Below are 27910 nucleotides of genomic sequence, written 5' to 3' on the forward strand. Positions count from 1 at the left end.
GGTTCTAATGGGGACTCAAGTTAAGAAAGTTCGTCCATGGTGGTCGTCCACAAACAAACCACATCCATAAAGCCTTAAGAAGAGAAGCCAAACAATGACATCGTGTGCAGGAATAGAACAAGTCCCTTTATAATAAGACCATCCAATTCCAGGTTAGTCGTCCATGGCACAGAGGCATGGATGACCAGATGACACTTGGTGAATTCTACAAGAACTTCTCTTAAAGTTCCATATGATCTGCCATGATGTACTATTCTTAAAACGTGGAGGGAATTCCCTGTAATTCGCTCCACGTACCCCATTTACCCATTTTCTCTATTAACTACTCACATCACCCATGATGGTGGTGGATCCGAACAAGTAAACCAACTTTAAACTCTCTATAAAAGGAGCAAGTCCCTTTCACCCAAGGTAAGTTCAACCATTCAATATTTCCCCATCCTTGTATTCTAGAGAGAAAACTGACTTAACCGTTGGAGGGTCCTTGGTCGGGTTACACCGGTTACCCTTGACAGTTCTTTCTTTCTTTCTTTTTAGGACCTACAACATCACTATAACCCGAAGTATTCCAGCTTACTGATTTTTGTGCATCATTAGGTTCATATGATATTAATTAATAATTGTAGTTTATTGAATGTGTAAGATTGCTTGATGATGAGCTCAAGTTTCGCTCGTCTTCGAATAAAAATTAAACGAACAAAACTTTTAATTCTCTGCTCAACTCATCTTATCTCATTTACAATCCTATGAGAGACTCAGCTTACCTCCAGTGCACTTGAATTGACACGATTTAGACACATGTTAAAAACCAGCCATTTGTTCGAATTGTGTTGACTCCAATGCACTAGAGCAAAGCCTTAACCTCTTATAAGTAGACTCACACCCCCTCGACTGGCACCAACCTAGCCTAATTTGTGCAGGTCCATTAAGTGAGGTGGGTTGGATTGGCATGTTAGACAAATAAATTAATGGGTCAAGTTGAATAGCGAATTGAGATATTCCTAACCCGTCACATGTTGCAAAACTCTACCTTACTTATGACTCTTTTTTTTTTTTTTTCCTCTCATCTCTTTCCTTATATTTGTTTTTTTTTTTTTTTTTCATTTCACTTTTCTCCTCTCTTTACGATTTTGATATTAATCTTACTATATGTATAAGTCTAATTTTTAGATTTTGAGATGTTTTGCTTTTTAAGTGTGATAAAATTTCAATCATTCAAATAAAAAATAATGTAGTATTTATAATTATTGTTAATAGAAGTGATAACTTTTTCTTTCGTATTTTACTAGAGGGAGCAAACAATTATTCAATTTATTTAAAATAATTTCGTTTAGTTAATTGAATTTGCCAGCCCCTTCTTATCCAAAAAAAAAATCTAACTCACCAAGTCAAAACTGCTAAGATCCTAAATAGGCCTATTAGATTTAGAGATTGTTTGGTCGAAATCCCAATCCGCCATTGGCAGGTTGATTAAAATTTTTGGCCTCCATCTGCACAACCTGAGTTGTGCACATCCTTACGAGGAATAGGTCGTTTGTTTCTTTCTTTGTTCAGCAACTCGTAGTTCAGATTATCTTCCTTTTGCTATAGTTTTTGAATGCTTGCAAGAAGGATGTTGCTACTGTTTTGACACTTCCACACGGTTCTTCTTTTTCTATTCTGCTCTTCTTCTACTTACAACCTTGCAGGAATGTATTTATTTATTTTAATTTTTTTCCATTAAATTGAATAGGTTTTGTGTATATTTTTTTTCTTTTTGCATAATCTAATTTCCTTAAGTTTGTGATTTTTTTTTTTTTTGGTTGTTGTGTTTTTATGACATGGGTTCCAATGGTGATATGTTGCTTTCAACCTCTCAATTTTGATGTAGAGAATAATCTTCTTTTTAGGTTATTATTAAGCATGTCTTGATATAAATTTTATGATAAATTGTTCATAACAATATGATTTTTTTTGTTGAAATAGTTTTGGCTAACTAATTTTTAATTAGAGTTGTTTACTTTGACCTATAAATGAAGGCAATCTGTCCTTTTAGTCTTTTTTTTTTTTTTAATCAATCATCATATATGGATAAACATGATTTTTATCAATCATTAAATTTTATATTATCTTGTGTCTCATTAAATTTAATATTTAGTACTTTTTTTTAGCTTTGAGAATTGTTACAGATTGCATATTCATATTACATGGACCCTGCATTTTATGATGGATGTTCCACTAGGTGAACCCTACCCTAAAGAAATGTGCTACCCCTTCCCCCAAATCTTGAGAAGCAACTATATTTAGGATTCGGACACCCCTTAGGATTCATGCAAGTATTAGAAAATCATTTGTTTTTTAAAAATAAATTCTAAATAATATTAGATGACAATGATGACATGATGATATCTTAGAATATATTGTGCTTACAAAAATTACTTAAATTCAATAGAAATAGAAAATACTTTATACGCTGCCTCACACTTTTCTTGCAGGTCAACAATGCACTAATGAAGATTTGCAAATGGGTACAAGCTGTAACACTAATGACATCAATAATATAAGAAGAAGTAAGAATTAAATACTAAAGTTTATATTTTAAGTAATCAATCTTTTCTTATATTTACTAAAAATTATAAACAGGAATATCTCTTGAAGCATGGGTGATGGAACTTTGGAAAACCAACATTTGAATGCTCATATTGTAATTCACTTAACAATGAGGAATCATATATTATGCTTATAGGATTCAGCACCAAAGAAATGAAGGACAAACAATACTTTGTGGTGGTCGACTCTTTCAACAATTCATAATTGATGCATATACAACTATTGAAGAAAAAATACTGAGGTTTATATGTAAATACCCTCAAAAAAGGTTTATATGTAACAAACAACCACAATTAAGAGTAGAATTGTACAAGAACGTGCGTGCATATGTAGATGGGCAGGTAATCTTAATCCATTCATCACATTCATTGCAAATTCGAAATTCTGTAGTGATACCTATTTATTTACATATTTTCTGTTACACAAATGCAACTTACTCCTTTCTTTATAATAATTTTTTTTTTCAAATAAAATATATATTCTATAAGTTTATAATAAAACCGTGCAACGCATGGACCTTTAACTAGTGTGTGTATCCAACTTAGGTCTAGTGCTCCTGCACATTAAATCTTTTGAGATGCTAATACATGTCAAATATTTGATATGTGATAACATTCCAATGGATTCAGTGCACAAGAAAACACTAGACCCAACCTTATCTAAATATAGTATATATTTTAAAACTCATCATTCTAACATTATTTTACTCCCATGAATAGGAAATTAAGTAAATATAAATCACATTATTGGGCAGATCAAAGTTAATGAATGACTTAGATCAGTTTAATGATCTATTTCTTTCTTCTAAGAATGTAAAATTTTCTACAGTGTGAGATTTCATTGTAGAGTTTTGACATAAATTGTACAGTTAAAGCTTATCATATTGATAACCTTTACAAAATAATAATAATCATTTTGATATGGAATATCAACCACAAAAATTTTGATGAGGTTTCGAGAGAAAAAAAATATTATTTTAAAAAAAAAAACTTTCATAAAAATGGACTCTACCTTTATAAAATAATCTTGGATAAAAAAGTGGATTTCAATTAAATAATTAGTAAATTTTTGTATTTGTCTGAATTTTAATGTTCCGTAAATTGATATATATATGGATTTTTAGAACAACATCATCAATAAAATTCCATTGTCGTCCAGCGGTTAGGATATCTGGCTTTCACCCAGGAGACCCGGGTTCGATTCCCGGCAATGGAAATTTTTGGTTTTACTTGTTTTTTCTCTTTATCAATAAAAAGACCTTTTTGTCCACGGAATTTTTGTTTTGCTTATTCAATAAAAAGACCTTTTGGTCCATCCGTACGAAAACCAGCTAAAAGAGTAACCTGCAATTTGTTTTCCGAGCTCTTTGTCATCTACATTTCCTGGTGGGTTCTAAACTCTAATCCCTTGATTTATAAAATTATACCATCATATTAAAGCTTTATTATTATTAATATTTTTTAATAGAAATGATCATGTTGAAACTTGAAAGTTTTAACCAAGGTATTTGTTGTTTCAGGTTTGACACTCTTCTCCCTTCGTAAATCTACTATACCTTAATGAGAGAGGAGAGGAGTGTGTAAGTATTTCGATTAAAAATAACACCTCTAGTCAAAATCAGTTCTTGTTTTACGATTCCACTGTTAAACTCCTTTTATACTCAGGTTGCCAATTGCCATATCAAATATGAAAAAGAAAGGAGTAGCGCAATTTCTAGTAGAACGAGAACGAGGGTGTGCAATCAGCAATGAGTTCTTTGTCGTCTGATTTTCATTCAAATGTTTAGGGAAAATAATTGCTCAAACTATAACATTATACACTATAATTACAAATGAGTCATCGTTCTCCACAAACATAAGAAATGATAAACAACTGCAACCCTTTCCTGCTATACACATCTCATCAGAATAAACAATAGTACAGTACAGTACAGTATAGCGCAATAAAACTGAGGCCCGAAACTCTGATGGTAGAGCACAAATCCCGCAGCAAACTAAAACCAGGGGGAACTTGTTACGCTATCTTTACTTTTACACCTTCAGCAACCATCACTTTCCAATGCCTAGTTCTTTTGTAATGTCTTTTGTCAGGCTAAATTGCAAGGTATTATGCCATGGGAATAGGGTTCGAGTAACTGGAAGCTTTCTCCGGAGATCCTGCATTGAATTTATACGTATTAGAGGACTTAGAAACTATCTAGATGACAAAAGAAAGAACGAAAGGATGTCAACCAATCACAAAACCTACTAAATCTAATATGCCATATAAATCGAACAAATACTATAGCTTGCTTCTGGAAGTAAATAATAATAAGAGTTTAAGTTAGTAATAGTAAAGATTTTTTTGGTAGGGTAATCAACAAAAAGTAAGAGTAGGATCGAGACACAAGCAGTATAACTTAATTTCTACATTTTTGGCTACTTTCGCGTTTAGTTTTTCAATAGCAGTAAGTTCCCAAATATAGTGACTGAAGCTTTATACAGAGTATTGCAAGAGCAGATGCCCATTTATTTGAATCTACATTTAAGTCATTGGTGAACTATATGTCCAACCATACCTGTGCTTCAGATCCTAATAAACCTATCATATTAATAGCCAACTCAGGCACTTCTACCCCATCCAATTTGTTGGAAACATACTGATTAATTTACAGATCTGTTCTAAAATAAACCAAAGAAAATATTTAAAGCATCTTCTCTTTAAAAATTATATTTATGCAATTTATTATCAAATTCCATCAATTCCAAAGAACCAAATAGAGGATAAAAGTAATGCACAAACAAAAAAGTAGTAGTCCAAAAGCAGAGTTGTCACTGGTTGGATGATAACAGCAGTTAGCCCTTGTCAAGTTCATGCACATGCCTATGATCTAAAGAAGTGGTCCTAAGAAAAAAGAACCTAACCTAACTTTAAATTTGAAGGGAGAAAATAGTACCTTAAAAGTGGTATCCGGCAAATTTGAATAGGAATCCTGTCAATTATAACTGTCAGTAAAGGACTTTTGAAAAAATGAAAATAAACCATTTAACAAGAAGAAGGATGTAAAGAACCTGAAGAGATGCCAAGTATTCTGTCTCATGGTGGCGAATAATGCTGGCTATCGTAATTGCACAATCATCAGGAGACTGAAACAAATATGAACATAAGAATAGGATAGGTAATAGGAAAAAAGAGAGCAGAATTAGATGATTAGAGCAGGCATAACCATATAGCATCATCTAAGAAAATAAAAAATATCATAACAAAATTGGACAGTCTTGGAAGTACAAAATTTTCCTCTAAACCAATTTGGAGGAATATCCACCAACTCATAATGTTGCAATTCATAAAACCATGCACATGTATTAAATCACATGAATTTTTAAATTATATAAACAAATCACATGACTCATTAAATAGGCCAAGTGACTAAATGTACCCATCGGTGGTCGTTTGAGTCGCCATGTAGTAGTAAGTTGGAGGAATTTTCCTTTAAACCCATTTGGAGGTAAACTCTGTCCTAATTAGAATGCTTAAAATTTATTTTAGAAAAAGAAAGAAAAGAATGGTTTTTCGAACAGAACTATGCAGGTAAATCACAGAAAACTTTCTTTTTCCTCAAATTTCAAAAGTGCTAAATAACAATGACATTCCTCAAAGCAAGAAAGATCTAACTAACATTCTCAAAACAAATCCCTAAACTTTTCAATACACACACACATATATAAAACTTTTCAAACAAGATTTGATGTAAGCTTTTCACCTAGCATGGTTTTCATAATTACCGAGGACATTCAATTGGAACAGTTACAAAGTCCTCAAATCACAATTAATATTTAATTTCCTAAATCTAACAGTGTATAGTCTACCATGTCATTTAAAATTTTAAATGATGTGACACTGGATCCATTTTTAGATTTGTAACATCTAATTTGAACCACGAAACAGATCCATTTCAAATAGAGAAGATCCCTTTCCCATTCAATTAGAATAGATAATTTAACAAGCCAAGTCATAAACAATTATTGCTTCCATATCACCATGTTCTTAACGTCAACATTTACAAAGTCAAAAGAAAAGAATCTCACCATCTATGATAAGAGGAAGGGCACTAGTTAATCATGCATAATTGAGCTTTCATAGAAATAACAGTAACAGTAAAAAATAATGATATAAATGATGCTGATAGACACGTAAATTTGTGCTAACCTGAATTATTGAAGAATCTTTGCATTCATGTTTAGCATCTAATTGCACATTTCCCTCTTCAAAATAATGGGCACCCACCTAGTGCAGAAGAAGCGTACATGGAAAATTTAATTTTATTGTAGGTTTAAATGAGCTCAATAAAAATGAATGCAGTCTGAATTTCATAGAAACAGAAAGAGTATAAAAGATAGATATACACAGCTGATCTCTTACTTATAAAAAATATATATACACACACACGCACAGCTGATGAGAAATACCTGCAGTTTGCCCTTCAGTTCTAGTAATTGTTCTTCATCCCTGAACTCAATGTTCCACACTGAGCGCCAACTTCCATTACTAAAAAATGTGCCATAAAACATTAAAAACTGAAAAATCCTTATCTACAAGTCTCTAGATTCTAACAGATGAGGACAAGGCATGGTACAAAGAGACACAGAAAACCAAGAGTTGGTACAATGTAGTTATGGCCTATCTGAACCATGATGCCAAATAAAGAGCATTAAAAAGAAATACTGTATTGTCATGTGACAAATTTCACTCACCAAAAATTCTGTGGACTAAGTCTAGTAGCGGAAACCACCACAGCAAGCTCAAAATCAGAACCTGGCCCCTCTACATCTTTTCCATTTGTACAGTAAACTGAGCAGATACCTTTTGGATAAGCTTCACCAACATACTTAAGTATTTCCATGTCCACAGCACATCTGTCAAGAAAAAAAAATGACATTATTAGCAACAGTCTCGTCTTATGTCTCCGTGTGTATTTGGAAGGAAGTGGGCAGTGTGCTCTGCTGCCATAACCTTTGGTTATATTTCTCTTCCTCGAGTAATAATATAAATGAGCATGCACCACAGTGAATCTAAAGAGATGTTACAAATTAATAGCATAACTCTGGTTCCACAATACCAAAAACCCACATGGTCAATATCATGATGCACAGCAAATATGTGTTTGATAAATCACAATTCCTGGACCATGAAAAACCTTCATAGTCATAGTTTTGTCTATTTGAGTGCAGCAAGAATATCTGTGAGTTAAAAATTGACAAATTAAGTAGTTACTTGGGGGTAACAATCAATAGGAGCTATTTTGACCTTGTGAAGGCTAAAAGTACTCAAGAAAAAATAACTTATTGGTATTATAAATGTCCAACAAGAATGCATCAAAGCCACTAAGTCACTAATGTTGTTCAAATCTTTTATAATTTAATAGCCAGATACTTACTTCAGTTGAAAAGCAATCTGATAAATATTATGCAAAAACATTTCAATCCATGAGATTACAAACGCATACCGAAATTCTTCTATATATGCAGATGGAAGTTCCTCATCCAGAGCCGGTCTTGCCCCTGTACAAACCTGAACCAGTTTACCATGTTATTTTAATATAATGGGTGACACAAATTCTACCCAAAAAAAGCTGACACAAGTTAGAGAACAACACTTGACCAAATCCAGAGAGACAGAGAGAATAGGATGCATATAACATGCTCCAACAAAATCCATGCAATCTAATTACAAACATGAGTACATGACATAATTAATTAAGTACTTCACCAGAAATCACAGAGAATTAGACATTTGACCATAATTACCAATTCCATAATGCAATTCCTAGAAAAATATATTTAACAACTACACTGAAATGTTTGCCTCCATAGTAATTTGTTTAAAATATTTATGATTAGAACTATGAAATCCATTGATATTAAGTACAACTAATTTGCGGCATCAAAATTTCCCTTATTGATTGCAATATCATCTTTCACATAACAATGTTTTGTAGTATGTGATAAGTGAGACTGAGCTATGCTTTGAGATTTAAGCTTTGGCTCAAGTAAGGCAATATACCTGAATGTTCCTTAGCATATTGGTTAATATCCTACTCACTCAAGAGAAAATAATGCAAAGAAAACAAGACATTAATTACTTGTTTAATGTGGTCAATTTTAGCAACTTGGGCAGTCCTAGGCTCAAGATACTCCTTCTCATTGAGTTCACCGAATGATGTTACCAGTACCTGCATGACAGCAGTGGATTAAATATATTATTATTGGGTTTGAAATTCAGAACCTAATTTAAAAACAAGATTTTTCAGAGCATGATTTGATAGACCAAAAAAGATAAATAATTAAAAGTATGGGTTCAATATATTCAATTGGCATATACCATATATGAATTTTCCACAATTTAATCACATTGTCATTCATTATATGCTCTCTTTTTTTTAATAGCAATGAAAACACTAAATCCTAGTTCAACTAAGATGCTAGAGTGCTACAAATTTTGCTATCATTTAGTTACAAACTGGAGAGGTCAATTATAGAGTAGTGCCAAGTTCAATGTGAAGTACCCACCAGTTGCACGCTTTAGATGATAAATTCATGTGGTGGGGTCCATATGATCTAAATGGCCTAAAAAACTAACCACGCCAATTTGGAATTTGGTTTGAAATTCAGAACCTAATTTAGAAAAGAAGAGGAAAGCATAGTTCAATAAAATCAAGTGGAATATATGAATTTTTATTTTTTATTTTTTTAGGTATGGCATATATGAAATTTTGACCATTTAAAATCATTGTCACTCATTAAATGCTCTTTCTTTTTTATTTTAAATTGTGATGCCAAAACCTAAATCCTAATTTAACAACTGGGATGCTAAGAGTATTATTAGGAGCCTCTCCATTTGGAATGGATCAATTTCATGGCTCAATTTCAAGTAAAATGGAGAGGATCCCATTCAAAAGGCACTACAAACTTTACTATCATTAAGACACAAACTTTAACTTGTGGTACCTAAAAGTTGCAAGCTCCACATGAATTCACATGGTGCAGCCCATATGGTCCACATGACTCAAAAAACTTAGAAAAAACATCAATTTTGTAACTCTTTTGTAATAAAAATTTATAGTGGCATTGTTTGGTCTCCTTTACAAGGAGAACCAAAGTTCAAATTCCATCTCCCCCACTTGCTATAACACTTAAATTACCAAAAAATAAATCTATGAACAACTATTTCACCCACTTTTACACAACTTGCTAATGTGGCAAGTTCTAATTGGTGAATCAAAAAAATGATGTTAGCGATGAGCCCATATTCCCAGTTACCCGCAAATCATTATTGTGAAAATTATTGCATATGCAGCATTACTCAAAATTATATTAACTCAAACAACTAACTAATGCCCATCAAGCCCAACACACACAATTCTTCAAATTGATATCACATTCACTCTTTAAAAGTAAACTATCAATGCAAATGACCAAAATGAAACCCTAAAATTAAAATCAAACAACTCACAGACAAAATACACAAGATTTTTGAGCAATTCATTAAAATTCAGAGACTCACATCGCCGGCTCGACCGGGCATTCCGAGGCAAATCATATGTGATTTGTTGTACAACGGAAACGCCTCCGAAGCTGCCTCGTTGTACAATGCGTCGTCGTTTAGTATCGCTTTCACATCTACCAAAAAAACCAAACAAAACGAAAAGAAAATTCCAAAATGTACAAACACTCAATTAATCAGCACCACACAGAGAGAACAAAATGCAAATCTGCAAAATCGCAGAAGAAAAAATCCAATGCGAATCCAAATTCCAAAAATCAAAAATCAAAAATCAAAAAATTCACAGAGAGAGTGAAAAAAGACCTTTGGCAACGTATTGGATTTCACCGACAGGAGAGTTGAGAAGGAACCATTTGGCAATCTCGTTCTTCTGCTTGTCGCTCAGCTCTGTTTCTTCAATGTCCGCCATTTCTCTCTCTCTCTCTCTCTCTCTCTCTCTCTCTGTGTTTTGGGAGTGGGAGATTTTGAAAAGGAATTGAATTTACGGTTTGTGTTTTGTTTGTGTGTGTTTGTTGTAGAGGGGAGAAAGAGGATCAGGATTTGATCGGGACCGTTAGTTTGGTTTGGTGGGGTATGTATGATTAGAGAAATGGACGGACGAGATTGTTTGGGTCCCACAGAGGTAAGCAATCAAACCCACGTGGTGTGAGATCTGTAAAGTGTAAAAAAAAAAAAGGTGTTGTATCGTTTTGTGTTGAGCGTGATTGTGTGGGCCGAAAATTGCTTTCCATTATTATACTGCATTTGATTTTGATGGTTGTTTATTTTTAATTTTGCTAAAATACAAAATTGATTCTCTAACTTTTTTTAATTTTATTTCAGCTTTTTAATTTTGTTTCGTTTATTTCAGTCCTCTAAATTTTAGATTAATTCAATTAAGGTCTTTCCGTTAACTTTCGGTAAAAATTTTTGAAAAAAAAATTGGAAATTATTTTTCAATTATTAATTGAATTTTTTTAGTTTAAAAAATTTGAAGAAAAATTTATAAAATTGAAAAATTAACCACAACATATAACAAAATTTGATAAAAAAGCCTTAATTGAATAAACTTGAAAGTTAGAGGACTGAAATTAACAAAAACAAAGTTAGAAAACTGTAATGAAATTTGAAGAAACTTAGAGAGTCAGTTTTGCATTTTATTCTTATCGAACTAAAACAGAGACAAAAAAAAATAGTGTAAGCCTCATAAACAATAGATAATTTGAGTAAGAAATTAGCTTATAATTGGTTGTCAAATGCACACTAATATGTGTAAACTTTATTTATTTTCTTATCAAATGTGTTTGATTTTGTCCAAAAGAGAATGGGATACTTGAGTTAATTAAATAGAATGATTTTTGTTTTTAAACCTATAAGAAATAGATACACCAATCTTGTATATTGTTAATATTTTTTTACTATAAAAAAAAAAATTATAGTTAGTAACTTGATGTCTTGTGAACTTATTTACAAACTTACATAATCCATTCTCAAATCTATATTAGTATGCGTTTGGCTCTAAATTAAAAAAACCAGCTTATTTTACTATTAATCTTATTTTTGCTATTATTTATGAACTCCATTGCACTTTTTGGTACTATTCGTAAGTTCCACTGTATTATTTTAGCTAACTTTTACCTTTATTTATAGTACTTTCAGTAAAAAGTTTTCAATTTCAGCAAAATAAACGGATCCCAAACAATCTTTTTGTATAGTTTTATACATGTATACATACAAATTTAGACTTTCGTTTTTAAGTAGGATTAAAATAGAGTAGATGAAATGTAAGTTGAGTAAAAGTATAAACAGAGACTAAGGGGTAATAAAACTCAATGGCTAAGAGATGCTAAAGAGTGAGAGCTTTCAATATCTTTGATTGATAATTCATAAATATGGACAGTTTGTATTGAATGATAAAATAAGAGCAAAATGACAAAGTGGAGAAGCACATTGAGAGCAATGTTGTGATATTAATTTATCAAACACATTGAGAGCAATGTTGTGATATTAATTTATCAAACACTCTAAATAAGAATATTAAGTGCTGTCTAAAAATTACTTTTATTTGTTGTTATAAATTTATTTATAATTTCAAGTATATTTATATTGATCAAATGAGTTTTATCCAAAAAAAAAAAAAAATTGTTACAAGTATGGTAGGGAACGAATTGACACAATAAAGTTTTGTGGGGGCAAGACAGAATGGGGTAAGGAAGTTTGCCCCATCATGGAAAGTGGAGGGTGAAGACCTCATCCCATTACCCATATCTATTAAGTTTGTATGTGTGTATGTCTATATATATATATATATATATATATATATATATATAAGATTACTATACAACTAGCTATACTTTGTGGTACTGAATGTTAGATTATTAAGAAAAATGTAAATACTATGTTAACATACAAGGTAAATATAAGGATTAAGATGTTAATTAAAAATTAATTTTATCTCAAACACAATGCAAGCTTGAGCTCATTATCAAGTTAGATTATATGTTCCAGTTTATTCTTTATTCTTTATTATTATTATTTTTTTAATCAAACAAGTTCGAGTTTATGCACAAATAACTTGAGTTTATTAAATAGAATAATTTTCATTTATAAATTTCTAAAATAAAAAGGATACATTATTGTTAAAAATTATGAATAAATTTTATTCGAAAATGGATTATTTAAATTATGAATAATTTTCTTTTAGTGATTGATATTTTTTAAATTTATTTAAAAACTTACATAATTCAATATCAATTTTATTTAAGTATATTTTTGTACATGTATATTTATAAACAAATAATATCATATGTATTTCAATCGAGTTTCATACTCATGAAAACATTCATGAGAACATTACTATGTTTGAATTATGTTTGTTTAATAATTGAACCTAAAGTTAAGCTTGATCTACTTATTTGCTACAACGAACATAAACAAAATTTTTCTTAATTTGATCCTAAGTGGTTTATAAACAACTTGATTCATTTACCACCCTAAATGTAGACGTGAGATTCATTAGCCAATGACTTCTATATATATACTATCAAGAGTCTCATAGTTCAACTGATTGAGAACTTCTAATATTTTCAATGAAAACATTTAAAATTCAAATCCCTCATTTTCCATTCTACTGTTGAATTAAAAAAAAAAAAAAATCCCAGGTCAACCCTGAGATTTAAAGATATAAATTGTTTATGCAAGATGTTGCATACTTGCTTATAAAAAAGGAATGAAAGTCAATTCGCAAATTACAATGCATAAGATTTCTCTCCAAGTACCTCGTAACTCAGTGACAATACCTAATTATCTCTATTGGAAAAATTAGGTTCAAATATCCTCCCTCCACTTATTGTAAGGAAAAAACAAAAAATGAACTGTAACATTTTTAAATTTCCATCTGCCTAACTAAAATTATCGTTAACAATAAATTTTTACAACAGTTCCTACACTCATAGTGTTAGCAATGGTTCCACTGATGGAACACATTATCTTCCAAAAATTGTTTCCAAGCCTTTAAGGGGCCAACTTCTCTATAATTTGCAGAAAACTCCTTTTGTCTAAGATTCACAAATAAGCCGCTGGCAGCAAAACCCATTAGCTCAGTTGGGTCCATATAACCACGCATCCTCGACACAAGTCCATTCCCACAGGATAAACCAACTTTGAAACACCGATCACTTGAAGCAGGCTCTTGAGTATGGGTAACATTTAGCTTTGGTTGCATCTTTGTCTCTTGTCTCAGGGAAGAAGCAAGTCCTTGATGACAAGTAGCATCATCTATCCTTGATAGGTTGTGTGATTCTTGCCTCAACAAAGAATCATCTTCAGAAGATAAATAGCCTCCCATCCCAAATGAATCCCAGTCAACTTGCTGCAAAAACTCAGTTGTTCGATCTGTAATTTGTACTGGTTGTTTTTGTAATTGCATAGCTTGTTCAAGTGCTAATTCAGCAAGTTGAGCTTTCATCTCATGTAATCGATGACCAATTCTTGAAGCTACAGCATCATATAATTTTCCTCTTGATACATGTGCTTCTTTTTCCACGTTGAGTAAATCATCAAAATGGATAGGGTCCCCAATCAGTACTGTTACCTACATATATGACGCATATGGATAATAAGTTAGCAGTGACAGTGGCTGCAAATTCATTATTATTTTCATAGCCATTAAGATTACCATCATAATTACACTAGAAAATGGGGGAAATAGTGAAGTCCAAATTCAAGCTTGGCAACGATGGTCTGAAACTACTATGTATTGATAACAATTGGCGTGCCTGTTGCTTAGAATCTTCCACTAACAAGACATTACCAGTAAGACGACTTACCGTCTTCCTAATCCTTGGGACGCTAGCTCCTATTGGCATGATCTCCTGCATACCAGTATGTACAAATGGAAGAACCATGGGAATATTGTCTGCATCCAGGACTAACCTGTTTGGGTATGAGTGCACAATAGTAAATATTCATGCTTCAAAGAAGAGGAAATAGCAAATAAAACTTTGCAACTGGCAGCAGCTGCTATCCAAGTGCCAAAACTTAACAGAACAAAAGACATCTCTCTGTGTCTCCATCTCTCAAGAAATTAAATAAAGAAAAAAAAAAATTCTCCAACAGACCCTTACCTTCCAACACCCCTCTTGGAAGGCCCCATGGTTTTTCCACCATCCCGAGAACGACCACCTTCTGGGAAGATGTGAACCCACCCACCACGATTTAGTTTTGCAATAGCCATATCCATGCCCTGAGTAGTTATGAAGCAAGATGAGAACACAAAAATAGTTATCACATAGCTTAACATTATGAGGGGAAAAAAAATATTAGAGTGAGTATTGAAATGTCAAATTAACATAAACGATATAGTCATTTATATATCTCATGAGACTGGTGGATACTCTCTCCCCTGCAAATCACATCCTTCTTCAGTATTTCAAGCAGAAATTATTTTAAAAATAATTCCACATTTAAAATCAGAAACAAGTCAACATGTGGGGCATATAAGGTGTAAAGGTTCCAAGCTGTGTGAAAAAGCAGCTAAGCCCTCAAACTGTCAAACACCATATTCAAAAACTAAGAAAAAAAAAATGTAGAAGTGCATGTGCGCATGCAAAGATGGGAAGAGATGAACTCTCATCTAAGACTGGCTAGTATCCTATGAGTTATAACCTTGCTACAAAGTTGTGGTCTATGGCGTTCGCATTGTTTGGAGTTTATTGGGTAATGCTGAAGATGGTTGTTGACTTATAGTTTGTTGGCAAGAAATGTTTGCTCGTCACCAGAATGAAGTTATTTGGATGGCTGCTCCCCCATTGTTTAATGTGGTGTCTTTGGAGGAAGAGAAATGACCAATGCTTTGAGGATTCTGAATGGTATTTGCCGGATCTAAAATTATTCATCTTTAAAACCATGTTAGATTGGATGTCTGTTGCAAATGGCATTGAATTACCCAACAACTGGTTTATGGAGGATGGGGTCAGTCTATAGGTTTTATTGCTCAAAGGCGAGTTCCAAAGAGCTCGTCTTTAGAAAGGTTCCTACGTTATAAAAATAAAATTAAAAAAAAAGAAGAAATTGGATGTCTGTTGTGGAAAATTATTATCCATGTTAGATTTGTGATTTGATAAGTCATTATAATTTGCGAGCTTGATTGTATTGTTCCCAGTTGCATACATCCTATATACTTGGTTGACTCTCATTTTTCCATTATAAAAAATAAAAAATAAAAATCATTATTTATCCCAAAAAAGAAGAATTTATAACCTTGTTGTCTATCATATCAATGCAAGTGTAGGAAAGAAGCAAGAAAAAATATTGTAAACAGAACCCTCTTGACAAAATCCCTTGCCACAAATAAATCTATACAAGTCACCCACCAAGTATTTCTAACAGCATCAAACAAAAGTGCAATATCTTGACTAACCGAAGACATGCTTAGAGGAATACCTTCTGATAAAGACCCTCACCCCGGGCAAGTGGCAAGACTTTGACAGATCGAAAGAATGTAGAAAAAATGGGATTGCTAAAACATCGGTCAGACGCACAAAGTGTCCATCTCAAGTTCTGCGCATCCAGAAGAACATGCGGTGGAAGCAGTGAAGCAATAACAAGCGGATCATCCAGCGAAGCAACATGATTGCTGACCTGAAAAACATAAAATTCCCTTTCAAACCATACAATATTATTCAATGATTAAATCAAGATGGAAATTGGACATTGGCATTATACATAGTTGCAAAATTAGGCCAAGCTAAATTGTGTAAAAATACATTTTAAATTAAATCCATATCAGTTGAATTGTTCATACCGAAACAAGAGGCTTGTCCTTGGGTCTATGCAGCACCGCATCATGCAATTTTTCCAAACCATAAACCTGCGACAAACACCACACAATAACCCAAATCAAATATTGCATGCATCAACATTCCAACCGAAGAATTGAATAACTGGGTAGAGAGGTATAACAAAAAATCGAATGCCATGCAAATTCACTGACCTGAACATGATTTAAGCCGTTCATAAACACATGACAAACGTTTCCCAAAACAGGCAGAGCCACGGCTTGAACCATGCGAAGAACAACAGACTCTTCTTCAGCATTGAAGTCTTTACTCACTGTGGCAAATTGGATTTCATAATTCAGAATTTAAACATACTTATTTTTAAACAATATTTCTTATATTTTACGTAAATTTATGATCGATCACTAATTAGTCAACTGCACAAATTAACACCATATTTATTAATAGAGAATTCAATTTGTGAACTTTATTGCCTTATCATCAAAAGGTGAATTGTCAAGATATATATGATAATTCAATTGCTACAACAACTGGGGAGAGGAGATTCGAAATTCATAAAGAAGACCAAACAATGCCAACACTGAGCTACAATGCTCTCAGCCATGAATTTTCAATATCTATGACTAATCTATCTATCCATCTATCCATATAGGTATATAGAGCTGCCAACAAGTCAGTCAAACGAGAATCGACTCCTTACAAAAACTATGCTGAAACCCGAGTCATTATTGATAAATAAGTAAGATTTGATAATTCAATTGTCACAACAACTGGGAAGGGGAGATTCGAACTTCATAAAGAAGACCAAGCAATGCCACCACTGAGCTACATCGCTCTCGGCCATGAATCTATCCATCTATCCATATGGGTATATAGAGCTGCCTATAATTCAGTCAAATGAGAATCGACTCATTACAAAAACTATGCCAAAACCCGAATCATATTGATAAATAAGTAAAATTTGAGAATTCAATTGTTAGATTCGAACTTCAAAAAGAAGACCAAGCAATGCCACCACTGAGCTACAAAGCTCTCGGCCATGAACTGTCAATATCTTATGACTAATCTATCTATCTATCCATATGGGTATATAGAGCTGCCAATAATTCAGTCAAACGAGAATCGTCTCCTTACAAAAACTACGCCAAAACCTGAATCATATTGATAAATAAGTAAAATTTGAGAATTCAAATGTTTGATTCAATCTTCATAAAGAAGACCAAGCAATGCCACCACCTAGCTACAACGCTCTTGGCCATGAATTGTCAATATCCATAACTAATCTAACTATCCATCTACCTAACTTACATAGAGCCGCCAACAAGTCGCTCAAACGAGCATCGAATCCTTACAAAAATCTACACCAAAACCATAACAACAATGCCTTAATCTCAAAGCTTTGAGCTACACCAATCAATGTCGTTCACCATTACCATCACACATATTCTTTTCAAATTCCCAGAATCAGAAAAAAATACCTCTTTTGCGATAGAAAGTAGAAGAAGAAGGCAGGGACTCCCTGCGGAAATCTCTGAACCGTCGGAGCCACCGGTCGACGGTCGAAGAGAAGCAACCGTCGTCTCCGTCTCCGTCTCCGTCGCCGGCGAAAAGCAGTTCCCGGAGGCGGCGGCGGCGGTCGACGGCGACTCTGAAACGGTCCCTGAGGCGGATCTGCAAAGCAATTGCCTTGCTCTTCCATAAATCACCTCTCTCTAACCTCTGCACCGCCATTGCTGCTGCTCTTTGTCCACAAAGAAAGCGAGGGATTTCAAAGAACCATAGGAGAGAAGAGAGAGAAGAGAAAGATGAGAGGAGAGGAGAGGAAGGAAAACCAAATTGTGCTTTGTGCTTTGAATAGAAGAAGGAAGGAAAGGAGAGGAAAGGGTTTTTGAGAGACAGTGTGTGGGTGGGTTTGGGGTTATGCTGTGAGCACCAATAAGAATCCTATTCCAACAATAGTGTGGTTTCACTAGTTTTATATTTGGCGCTTGTTGGGCACGAATAGTCCAATAATAGTTTTGTCTCTTTTTTTTTCCTTTTTTTTTTTTTAATAATATATTGGATAAGTCTAGGGAGATTTTTTTTTTGTATTTTTTATTTGAAGGGATAAAATATAGTTAATGAGGTATGGATTAATGCCAGCAAAGTTTAAAACATTTCAAAATTCACCAACTTATTAATCTCTAATTTGTTACTCATTTTTTTTTTTTTGCTTTTTGTCATGGTGATTAGGGTTTAAATTAGTCAATTTTAAAATGTCTTAAACTTGGCTAACATTTAAAACTTAATTTGTCTTTTTTTTTTTTTTTAATATCGATAATGATAAATATAGGAGATTTTTACTATATATATTTTTTTGGGAGTTAAAATATAGTTAACGATATTTGGACTAATGTCAATTTGGTTCATGAAATTTTTAAAATTGACCAACTTAGTATCTAATCTGTTACTCTTTTTTTTTTTTTGCTTTTGTCACTGTGATTAGTGTTCAAATTAGTTAGTTTTGAAATGTCTTGAACTTGGCTAGTTTAACCAAAACCTCAAAGGTATTGACTATATTATATATATATATATATATAGATGTATTAAGAAACATTAGAAACACAAAAAATTATAAGAATGTTACATACACAACAAGTTATATAATATGTTGACGTGGCAAATAGTAATTAATTAAATTGTTGTAAAATTTACTAAGCCTTTAACCTTATTGCAACAACAAAAAATTGTTATTTTTTATCATAATTTGCTGATGTAGCAAATTTGATTGGAATAATATGATTTTCAAGTAATTCGATCAATAAAACTAAATACTCCCATTATTACTTGTGAAAAAGATATAAAAAAAAAATTGTATAATTTTGCTATCCTTTTCAGTTTCAATAGAAAAGAAGTATCATTTTGTGCATAAATATCAATGTAGGGCCCATGTTGTAGGGAATGGTGCAGGGAAGTGGATAAGGATAAGAGAGCGGCCAAACATTATGAAAAGACACCTGAACCGAAGTAGGATGATACACTAACATAATTAATAAATAGATCTATTAAAAAACTATATTTTTTATTTTTCTTAGATAATATATTTTTCTCTCTCTTAATAATTTTCATTTTTTACTTTTTTTTTTTTTTTTTTGAAAATGGCGATGGCTTTTATTCATTTAACTGAGAATAGTCATGGTACAATGCATTAAGAGCTAGTGGAGGGGCACCCTCCATCCAAAACATATCTTCCTCTACATGTTTAGCATACCGAGCCATAACGTGCGCCACTGAGTTTGCATCTCTGTTAACACGAATCTTAACCATCCAAGTCCATGCGCCAGCCATTGAATATGTTGGATAATATGGCCAAGACGTGACTGGGCTGCCGTAGAAGACGTGATAGCTTGTATGACCGCAGCGTTGTCTCCTTCCACAATCAACTCTGTGAAACCCGCATCGATGTCAAACTCCATAGCCTTTCTGCATGCTAGAATCTCAGCCTCTTCATTGTCATTAATGGGAGGACCTCTTGCGGACATTGAAGCCATCACCTCTCCCTTTTCGTTGCGAATGATCGCCCCAGCTCCTGAGCAGTTCAAGTCCGCAAAAATCGCGCCGTCGAAGTTAAGCTTTAGAGCTGGATATAGAGGAGGTTGCCAGGCTCTCTCAGTTGCACCAGATGGACCCGTTGGAGCTTGAAGATGTTCTTGTGATTGATGGAACTCATCCAAGAACTCCCTAGCCCTTTTATTTAACCACCTTGGATCCTTCACTTTCCCCCCATGCGCCACCTCATTCCTCTGGTTCCAAATCATCCAAGATTGAACTAGGAATAACTCAAACTCTGCTGAGGACAGTCTATTCGTCATCTCATGGAATAATTCAAGTATATCCAGCTGGCCTTGACCACTTTTTTGTAGTTTTACCACACACCCCGCCCATACATCCTTTGCAACTGCACATTCCCATATGGCATGGACCCCTGTTTCAGGCACCCCAGAGCAGAGCATACAACCATCTTCCTCTATAATTTTCCTTCGCACCAAATTTTCCCGTGTAGGCAATATATCTTGGCAAGCTCTCCAGCTAAACAATTTGATCTTATTAGGCACATTAGTTTTCCACAGTGTTGTCCAAATTTTGCCACCAACTGGTCCTGTGGAAGTCTCTGCTACATGTTCATTTTTCTGGATTTGTCTCGCCACGTGATAACCGGATTTAACCGAGTACACTCCCTGTTTGTTGTGTTGCCATACTACTGCATCCAAAGTGTGTCTGTGACTCAGCGGTATTCTTAGAATAGCATCAGCATCCTCCTTGTGAAACTTTTCAGTGATTAGCTCTCTTCTCCACCATTTCAGGTCCGGGTCTATAAGCTTTGAGACACGCCATTCCCACTCCTCCTCGCCTGGTGGGTGAATCACCCTATTTGTCGGGTGATTTGGGATCCACCTATCTGATAGGACTCTGATATTTGAGCCATCCCCAACTCTCCAGTAGCACCGTTTTAACAGGATTGGTTTGGCTGCCATAATGCTCTTCCACACATAGGAAGAGGCTGGTGACTCAGAGGCGTCCAAGAAGTGACTCCGTGGAAAGTATTTGGCTTTGAAACACCTTGCCATTAACGATTCTTGCTCCTGTATTAACCTCCACCGTTGTTTTGCCAACATGGCAAGGTTGAAAGTCCTAAGGTCTCGAAAACCCATCCCTCCCATCCGTTTGGCTTCTGTTAATTTACTCCAACTCTTCCAATGTATTTTTCTCTCATCCCCCACCTGCCCCCACCAGAATTTTGCACACATTGAGTCCAATTCATCACACAGCTTCTTGGGTAATTGAAACACCCCCATGGAATACGTAGGAATAGATTGAGCAACGGCCTTAATCAACACCTCCTTTCCCGCCCTAGATAACATCTTTCCCTTCCAACCTTGAAGCTTTTTCCATACCCTTTCTTTGAGGTTTGAAAAGGAGAGGTATTTTGTCTGGCCTATTAACGTAGGCAGGCCCAAATACGTGTCGAACTTCATTACCTCTTTAACCCCCAATGATTCTTTGATCCAATGTTTTTGCTCCATTGGTGTATTGCCACTAAAGAACACGGAAGATTTCTCCATGTTAATACATTGTCCTGAGGCCCCAGCATACACCTGCAAAATCTCCACAATCTCTTGAACCTCACGTTGGTTGGCTTGACAAAATATCATTGAATCATCTGCAAACAATAAATTAGTAATTCTTGGAGCTCGCCTACATATAGACACTCCTTGTATTCTCCTTTCATTTTCAACTCTTTGTAATAGTGAAGTGAAGCCCTCTGTACATAACAGGAACAAATAAAGTGAGAGAGGATCTCTTTGACGGAGTCCTCTAGATGGGGTAATATGGCCATATGGCTTCCCATTAATCAGAATAGAGAAAGTAGGTGTAGTAACACAACACATCACTCTATCCACCCAAGCCTCAGGAAAGCCCATTTTAACCATAATACCTCGAAGGAATTTCCATTCAACCCGATCATAAGCCTTACTAATATCTAATTTAAGTGCAAGGGAGCCCTTCTTTCCTTTTTTACGGCCATTCATCGTGTGTAGTGTCTCATATGCCACCAAAAAATTATCAGTAATAAGGCGACCAGGAACAAAAGCACTTTGGGTTGGGGAGATTATGTGGGGGAGGATTTGTTTCAATCTATTAGCTAGTACCTTGGAGATTATTTTATAGATGACGTTACATAGACTAATAGGGCGGAAGTCAGATATTTTTTCAGGGGCTTTAATCTTGGGAATTAGGACAATATGAGTGTGATTTATTTCAGGTACCATATGACCAAAATTTAGAAAATCTAACACTGCATTGACTACTGTATCACCCACAACATGCCAGTACTTTTGATAAAAGAGAGCGTTCATACCGTCGGGTCCAGGTGCTTTTGTTGGAGCCATTTGGAATAATGCTGTTTTGATCTCTTCCGCACTGAAGTCACTGCTCAGCACTTGTTGCATATCAGGAGTAATCTTTGGAGTTACAGTGTCAAGACATTCTTCTATTCTCCCACATGTACTTGCCAGAAACAACTTCTCAAAATAAACTTGAGCCACCCCTGCAATATCCCCCACCTCTTCCACCCACATGTTCTCATCATTTTTTATGCTCTGAATATAATTCCTTCGTCTTCGTTGGGATGCTTTAGAGTGGAAAAATTTTGTATTCCTGTCTCCATGTTTTAGCCAAGAAAGCCTAGCTCTTTGTGCCTAATAAATCTCTTGCTTCAGGAGTAAAGCATCGAGACTCCTACTAGCCATTAGAAATTCTGATCTGCTATCCTCTGTAAGATCTGCTGAATTCAACTCTTCAAGCTGTTTTTGGAGCTTCTTAATCTCCTTTGAGTCGGGTTGGGCCTTGGAGGAACCCCATGCTTGTAATTCCGCTGCACATGTTGCAATCTTTTGTTTTGCCAAGCCCAGACCCGAGGCATTAGTACTACCCTTCTCCCATGCTGTTTTGATCACTCCCTCACATTCATCAGACAACAACCAAGCTTCCTCAAACTTGAATCCCCTCTGACCCGTCTGTCTAAGCTTCTTGAGGCCTTGGACATGCAAAAGGATGGGAAGGTGGTCTGAGGCATGAGGAGGTAGATGGGTCACTGAGCTATGAGAAAATCTCGCTCTCCAATACATAGTTGCCATAGCCCTATCCAGCCTCAATCTAGTGTTTGCATCTCCTGGCCTTTTATTACTCCACGTATATTTGTATCCTCTAAATCCCAAGTCTTGAAGCTGACAATAGTCCAATGCATCACAAAATGCATCTATTTGGCTGTATTGGGGCTGTCTCTTGCTCAACTTCTCTGTAGAGTTTTGGATGGCATTAAAATCACCTATACAAACCCAAGGGCCGTCCACCACCGATCTGATATGGCGCAAAAGCTCCCAGGATTTAACTTTCTGGCAAGCTTCAGGCCACCCATAGAAGCCTGATAAGAACCACCCAAAGTCGTCATCTTCTATTACCTTGACTAATATATGATTAGTAGTGTAGCTTATCAACTCCATACGCACATCATTCTTCCATATCAAAGCTATACCTCCTCCTGAGTTCGGGTTCTTCACCACAATACGGTTAGGAAAAGGCAAGTCACCACAGTAAAAATCAAAACCCTCCTTATCTAGTCTTGTCTCCATCAAGAAACACGCCATGGGAGCTTGATCCTTCACTAACTGGCAAAGGCTTTGAACTGTCCAAGGGTTCCCAAGCCCTTGGCAGTTCCAGCTTAGTAGTTTCATTGCGTCTGGCAAGGGTGATCCGCCACCCTCGCCGATATCTCATCTCCACCCTTTCCATGTGATTCTGCTCTACCTCGTTTTCCAGTGTGAGCCTCCAAATCCATATCATAATCATTGCCCACTGTGTCTGTAAGCACCCGTTTCCCTAACACTGAATGTTGCTCTCCACTTTCTTTCTCCCTAGGCCCATAATCCTTCCTACAAAACCTAGTCCATGTGCCTTTGGGCTTACGATTAGCCAGCCCATCCTGCATGGTAACGTCCACGTGAACAGTATGGGTGGAGTCCTCCATAGTTTTCGCATTTAACTTTGCTTCCGTACGTTCCTTGTCTGTCTCCTTCACTTCATTGCTTTCCTTATTCGACTTCATTGTAGCTTTCAAGTTGACATTTACGTTACTTCCCCCCATATCATTGTTTTCAACTCTTTCCAAATCAGCCCTCATTATTGCCTTTAATTCAGAATTTTGTAACTGAATATCCGTAACTCCTCCTGATTTCGCGCCGTCTCCATTCTCGTGCCTCTCGGCCTCCTTAGGGCATCCATTGGTAGTAGTCTCCGCCGTCATCTCCTTGGATTTACCCACTGACCGTCCACTGTGAACATCCCCTCGATCTTTTCCTTTCTCCGGGCTTGGCATATGATCCTGCTCTGCGCTATGTTTCATTGGTGACCGACTCCGTCCCCCAGTGGCTTTCAACCAATCCCCATACTGAAGCTCAACCTCTGTCCCTTGCTTTGATGCAGCAAAATAGCTAGCACAGTGGCGCAAATCATGCCCCAAAACACCACAGTAGTGACATAGCATAGGGAGCTTCTCATATTTAAAAGTTACCCAATGTCGCGCACTGTCCATACCTGTTAAGACACCTCCACGCCTTAGAGGTTTTGAGATCGGCAACGCTACCTTTACCCTCATGAAATAGCTAGGGTCATCCTACTTATGCCGTTTTTCTACCTCCACTACATTGCCCAACCTACCTCCCACCTCCATAGCTACTTTGGGTGACACCATGTCAAAGGGTGCATCCCATATTTGGACCCATAAAAAGGCATGGTTTAGACGGACGTTATTCGCATTCATCCCCTGTCTCCATTTCGTAAGTAAGAGCATTTGATTGTCGAACGACCAGGGACCTCCATTAAGAATCCGTTCCAAATCAAACTCTGAGTTGAATTTGAATTGGAAAAGATTTTGTCCTACATCGACCATCTGCACCTTATCGTCCAGTCCCCTGGCTCTCCTTAATGTGTTTTTTGCTGCCTTCTTGTTAAACGGTTTGCACGTGAGAAATTTACCAATCAGGCTTAGCGTGCAACTCTCAATCTCAGCTCATCTACCTTCTTCAGAAATCTCAATTATCTCTTCTTCATCAGCAGTGAGTTTCATGTTCTCTAAACAATGTACCACGTCATCAGCCATGATCACCCAGTACCGTTGTCCCTCTATCAAGAATACAAGATGTGTTTTGTGAATAGAAAAACAAAAGAGTAGTACCCTTAGGACTAGCCAAGGGAGGGAGGCTCGTTTGAGAAGCAAACGAGAGAGAGACTCCTACAGAGAGGAGAGCGTCATTTTTTACTTTCTTTAACCGTGAGAAAATATTTATCAACTCTAGGAACAATTAAGAATGACTTTTTTTTAGACCAAATAAAAATTTTACTCTACCTAATCTGAGTGTAAATATGTGTGAAGTTCCCTCTTAGAAACTTGAACTCCGACCTTTATTCCTCACATTCCACAAACAGTTATACTTGTGGACAAAAATCCATGAACTAGCATTGGTAACCATTGAGGTCAATGATGTTCATGGGGTGTATTTTGAATCCTTCAAATTGATCCTTCAATGGCTTGCATCATTCTGCAATACAGACCCAGAGCAATGTTCCAAGGTCCTCAACTATTTCACAATTCAAGGTCTCTTGCTCGTGAATTTTATTTATTATCTTGTTTGTCCCAAGGAACCTAAATTAAAACTGACAAAGGTATTGTTTGTTTTGTCTCTTTGAAAAATTAAATGATAATTTGACATCTAAATTAACTTTTTAAATGAGACGTAATGCAAAAATTGGGTTTGAACTCGTAAACATTTACTCTAATATCATGATAGATTACTAATTGTGTCAAAATTTTAAGTAATTGAAAAATAATAAATTTATTAACGTTTAATCATATATTATTCTAACATCATCTGTATTCTGTTGTTAGCTTATTAGCAATTTAGTATTAGTAATCTTTTTTTTTTTTTTTTTTTTTTGGTGAATTAGTATTAGTAATCTTTGGTATGGCGTTTATTATTCCTCATATATTTTGCAGCTGAAAGAGGCCGTACGTGAACCTCATACAGATAAATTGGACCAATATTGGCTAAACCTAAGGGGAAAAAATACAGCCTTTTCGAGCAAGCAATGGACAGAGCTTGGCACATGCTCAGACTTCACTCAGAACGAGTATGAGGGATCTTAATCTGAATCAGATACTTGCAAAATCTGGTTTACTACCTTTTTACTTATTTGGCTTTTCAAAAAAAAAAAAAAAGATTTTGTTTCAAATATTAAAACTTCTAGTGAAGTTGAAAAAAGATTAACAAGCTAGGATTTATTTTTTATTAATTTTTTTTTCTTCTTCTACTTTTCATACACACGATCAAAGAATTCAAGTATGCAATTGAGTTTACAACGAATTCAGCAAAAAAAAAAAAAAAAAAAAAAAAAATTTGAGTTTACAACGAAACTGAAATGCATGCATGTCTTCCTAAACACCAATGGGTTCGTTTGAATTGAACTTATTGTTGTTGAAACTGAAAATAGAAAATACTGTAGCAAAGTAATTTTTAAATGTGTGAATAGTACCGTGAGACCCATTTTTAATATTTTTTTAGTGTGTGAACAGTGATTTTTGTCCGTGAACAATGATTTTTGTCCCTGCACAGTGAACCCATGTGATGTTACTGTTCACGCGCAAGGGAAATTTTTTTTTATGAAAACCCAGAATCTAAAAACACAGATGCCCACTCCAAACGGCATCAATATTAAATAATAGGTGATCAATTTGATTCAGTTGATAAATGTTATTTGCCATATATAGTAATTATATATGAATCAATTATGTTGATGGTATATATATTTTGATTCATTTTTTTGTAATTATATATGAATCAATTAAATAAGAACGTTCAAGGTAAAGAAAGTAAGAATTGTAAGAAGCTACATAATGCAAAATTGTAATCGAAAATTTACAAGTGGAACTATTTGTAGCTCAAATGGTTTTGTATGAGTGGAATCGCGATTCCAATCTCTCCAGCAACTATTGTGTGAGAATAACAATATCCTTGATATTGTTAACATTTTTTTGCTTAGCATTCTCTTAATAACAATATTCTTGATTTGTTACTTTTATATACTACACATAAATTACACTCTAAGTCCAAATTATTAGGTCTCTATTTTATTTTGGAACTTGTTAAAGGCTTGTGCATTGCACGGTTTACTTAAAAAGATATATGTAAATAAACTAAAAGATTCAAAACTATATTAATAATTAGTTAGTCACATTATAAAACACATTAATGTTATGACATATAATTTGTGGGGTCAAAGAATTTGACAACCCCAGCCCACCTCATACTAAGCCCAAGGCCCATGTCGAGGAGGAAGAAATGGCCGAGGACGAATAAAGAAAGTCCAAGTGGCCCAGAAACGTAGTCGAGGACAATCCTGTCCTCGGCCAACCCATATTCTAGTAGGAAAGAACGGCCTGCCATCAACGGCAGCCTTCTAGAGCGTCCCAAGAAAAAGGACAAGTATTGTAAGACAGTCACGGGAGCATGTTGTAGGAACAGTTCAAGGAGAAACTGTCACCTCCGCATTAAATACCCACAGCTAACGTTCTGGCAGCATTAATGAGGAAATGACCCCTGAACTCACGGTCTTGGTTGTTGCAACTCACTGAAGGTTTGAGAAGGTGGCTGATGGGACAGATACTCGAGTAGTGACCTGCATGATCAACAGATGGAGGGCCAAAATTGACTGGAGGGGAATATATAATGTGACAAATCCTCCAGGAAAAAGGAAGGAGAATACGGGAGCAATTTGTATAATCTTGTAAACTTTTGTAACCTAGCATTGAAGAAAGAAGAAGAACACTAAGTCCCTCGGATGAAATGCCCGAGGATAGACTTTTATACTTTAGTCCTTGTCCTTGTTGTTCAATCTATTCATAACCC

The 27910-nt window shown here is 35.1% G+C and overlaps 3 protein-coding genes and 1 non-coding gene across 4 annotated transcripts; 1 reads left to right on the forward strand and 3 right to left on the reverse strand.

The window, feature by feature from the left end:
• Nucleotides 1-3732: 3732 nt before the first annotated feature.
• On the forward strand, nt 3733-3804 carry TRNAE-UUC (transfer RNA glutamic acid (anticodon UUC)). Its single transcript has one exon. It is a non-coding gene; the product is annotated as a tRNA-Glu (tRNA).
• A 521-nt stretch (nt 3805-4325) lies between these two features.
• Nucleotides 4326-10627, reverse strand: LOC126716940 (F-actin-capping protein subunit alpha). The gene is made up of 10 exons (XM_050417992.1): nt 10435-10627; nt 10132-10247; nt 8711-8800; nt 8075-8139; nt 7323-7484; nt 7038-7116; nt 6778-6855; nt 5640-5714; nt 5525-5560; nt 4326-4745 (listed from the first exon to the last, which is right to left on the reverse strand). Exons 1-10 carry the CDS (start codon nt 10538-10540, stop codon nt 4638-4640), a joined length of 915 nt encoding a protein of 304 aa, XP_050273949.1. The 5' UTR covers nt 10541-10627; the 3' UTR covers nt 4326-4637.
• A 2663-nt stretch (nt 10628-13290) lies between these two features.
• On the reverse strand, nt 13291-18340 carry LOC126716941 (uncharacterized). Its single transcript, XM_050417993.1, has 7 exons — nt 17888-18340; nt 16604-16722; nt 16415-16480; nt 16054-16251; nt 14736-14854; nt 14439-14544; nt 13291-14203 (listed from the first exon to the last, which is right to left on the reverse strand). The coding sequence occupies exons 1-7, from the start codon at nt 18138-18140 to the stop codon at nt 13568-13570; spliced, it is 1497 nt and encodes a 498-aa protein (XP_050273950.1). The 5' UTR covers nt 18141-18340; the 3' UTR covers nt 13291-13567.
• A 1302-nt stretch (nt 18341-19642) lies between these two features.
• Nucleotides 19643-22528, reverse strand: LOC126719192 (uncharacterized). The gene has a single exon (XM_050421773.1). It carries the CDS (start codon nt 22526-22528, stop codon nt 19643-19645), a length of 2886 nt encoding a protein of 961 aa, XP_050277730.1.
• Nucleotides 22529-27910: the final 5382 nt, after the last annotated feature.

This window comes from Quercus robur, chromosome 3 (genome assembly GCF_932294415.1).
Source record: "Quercus robur chromosome 3, dhQueRobu3.1, whole genome shotgun sequence".
Lineage (NCBI taxonomy): Eukaryota > Viridiplantae > Streptophyta > Magnoliopsida > Fagales > Fagaceae > Quercus > Quercus robur.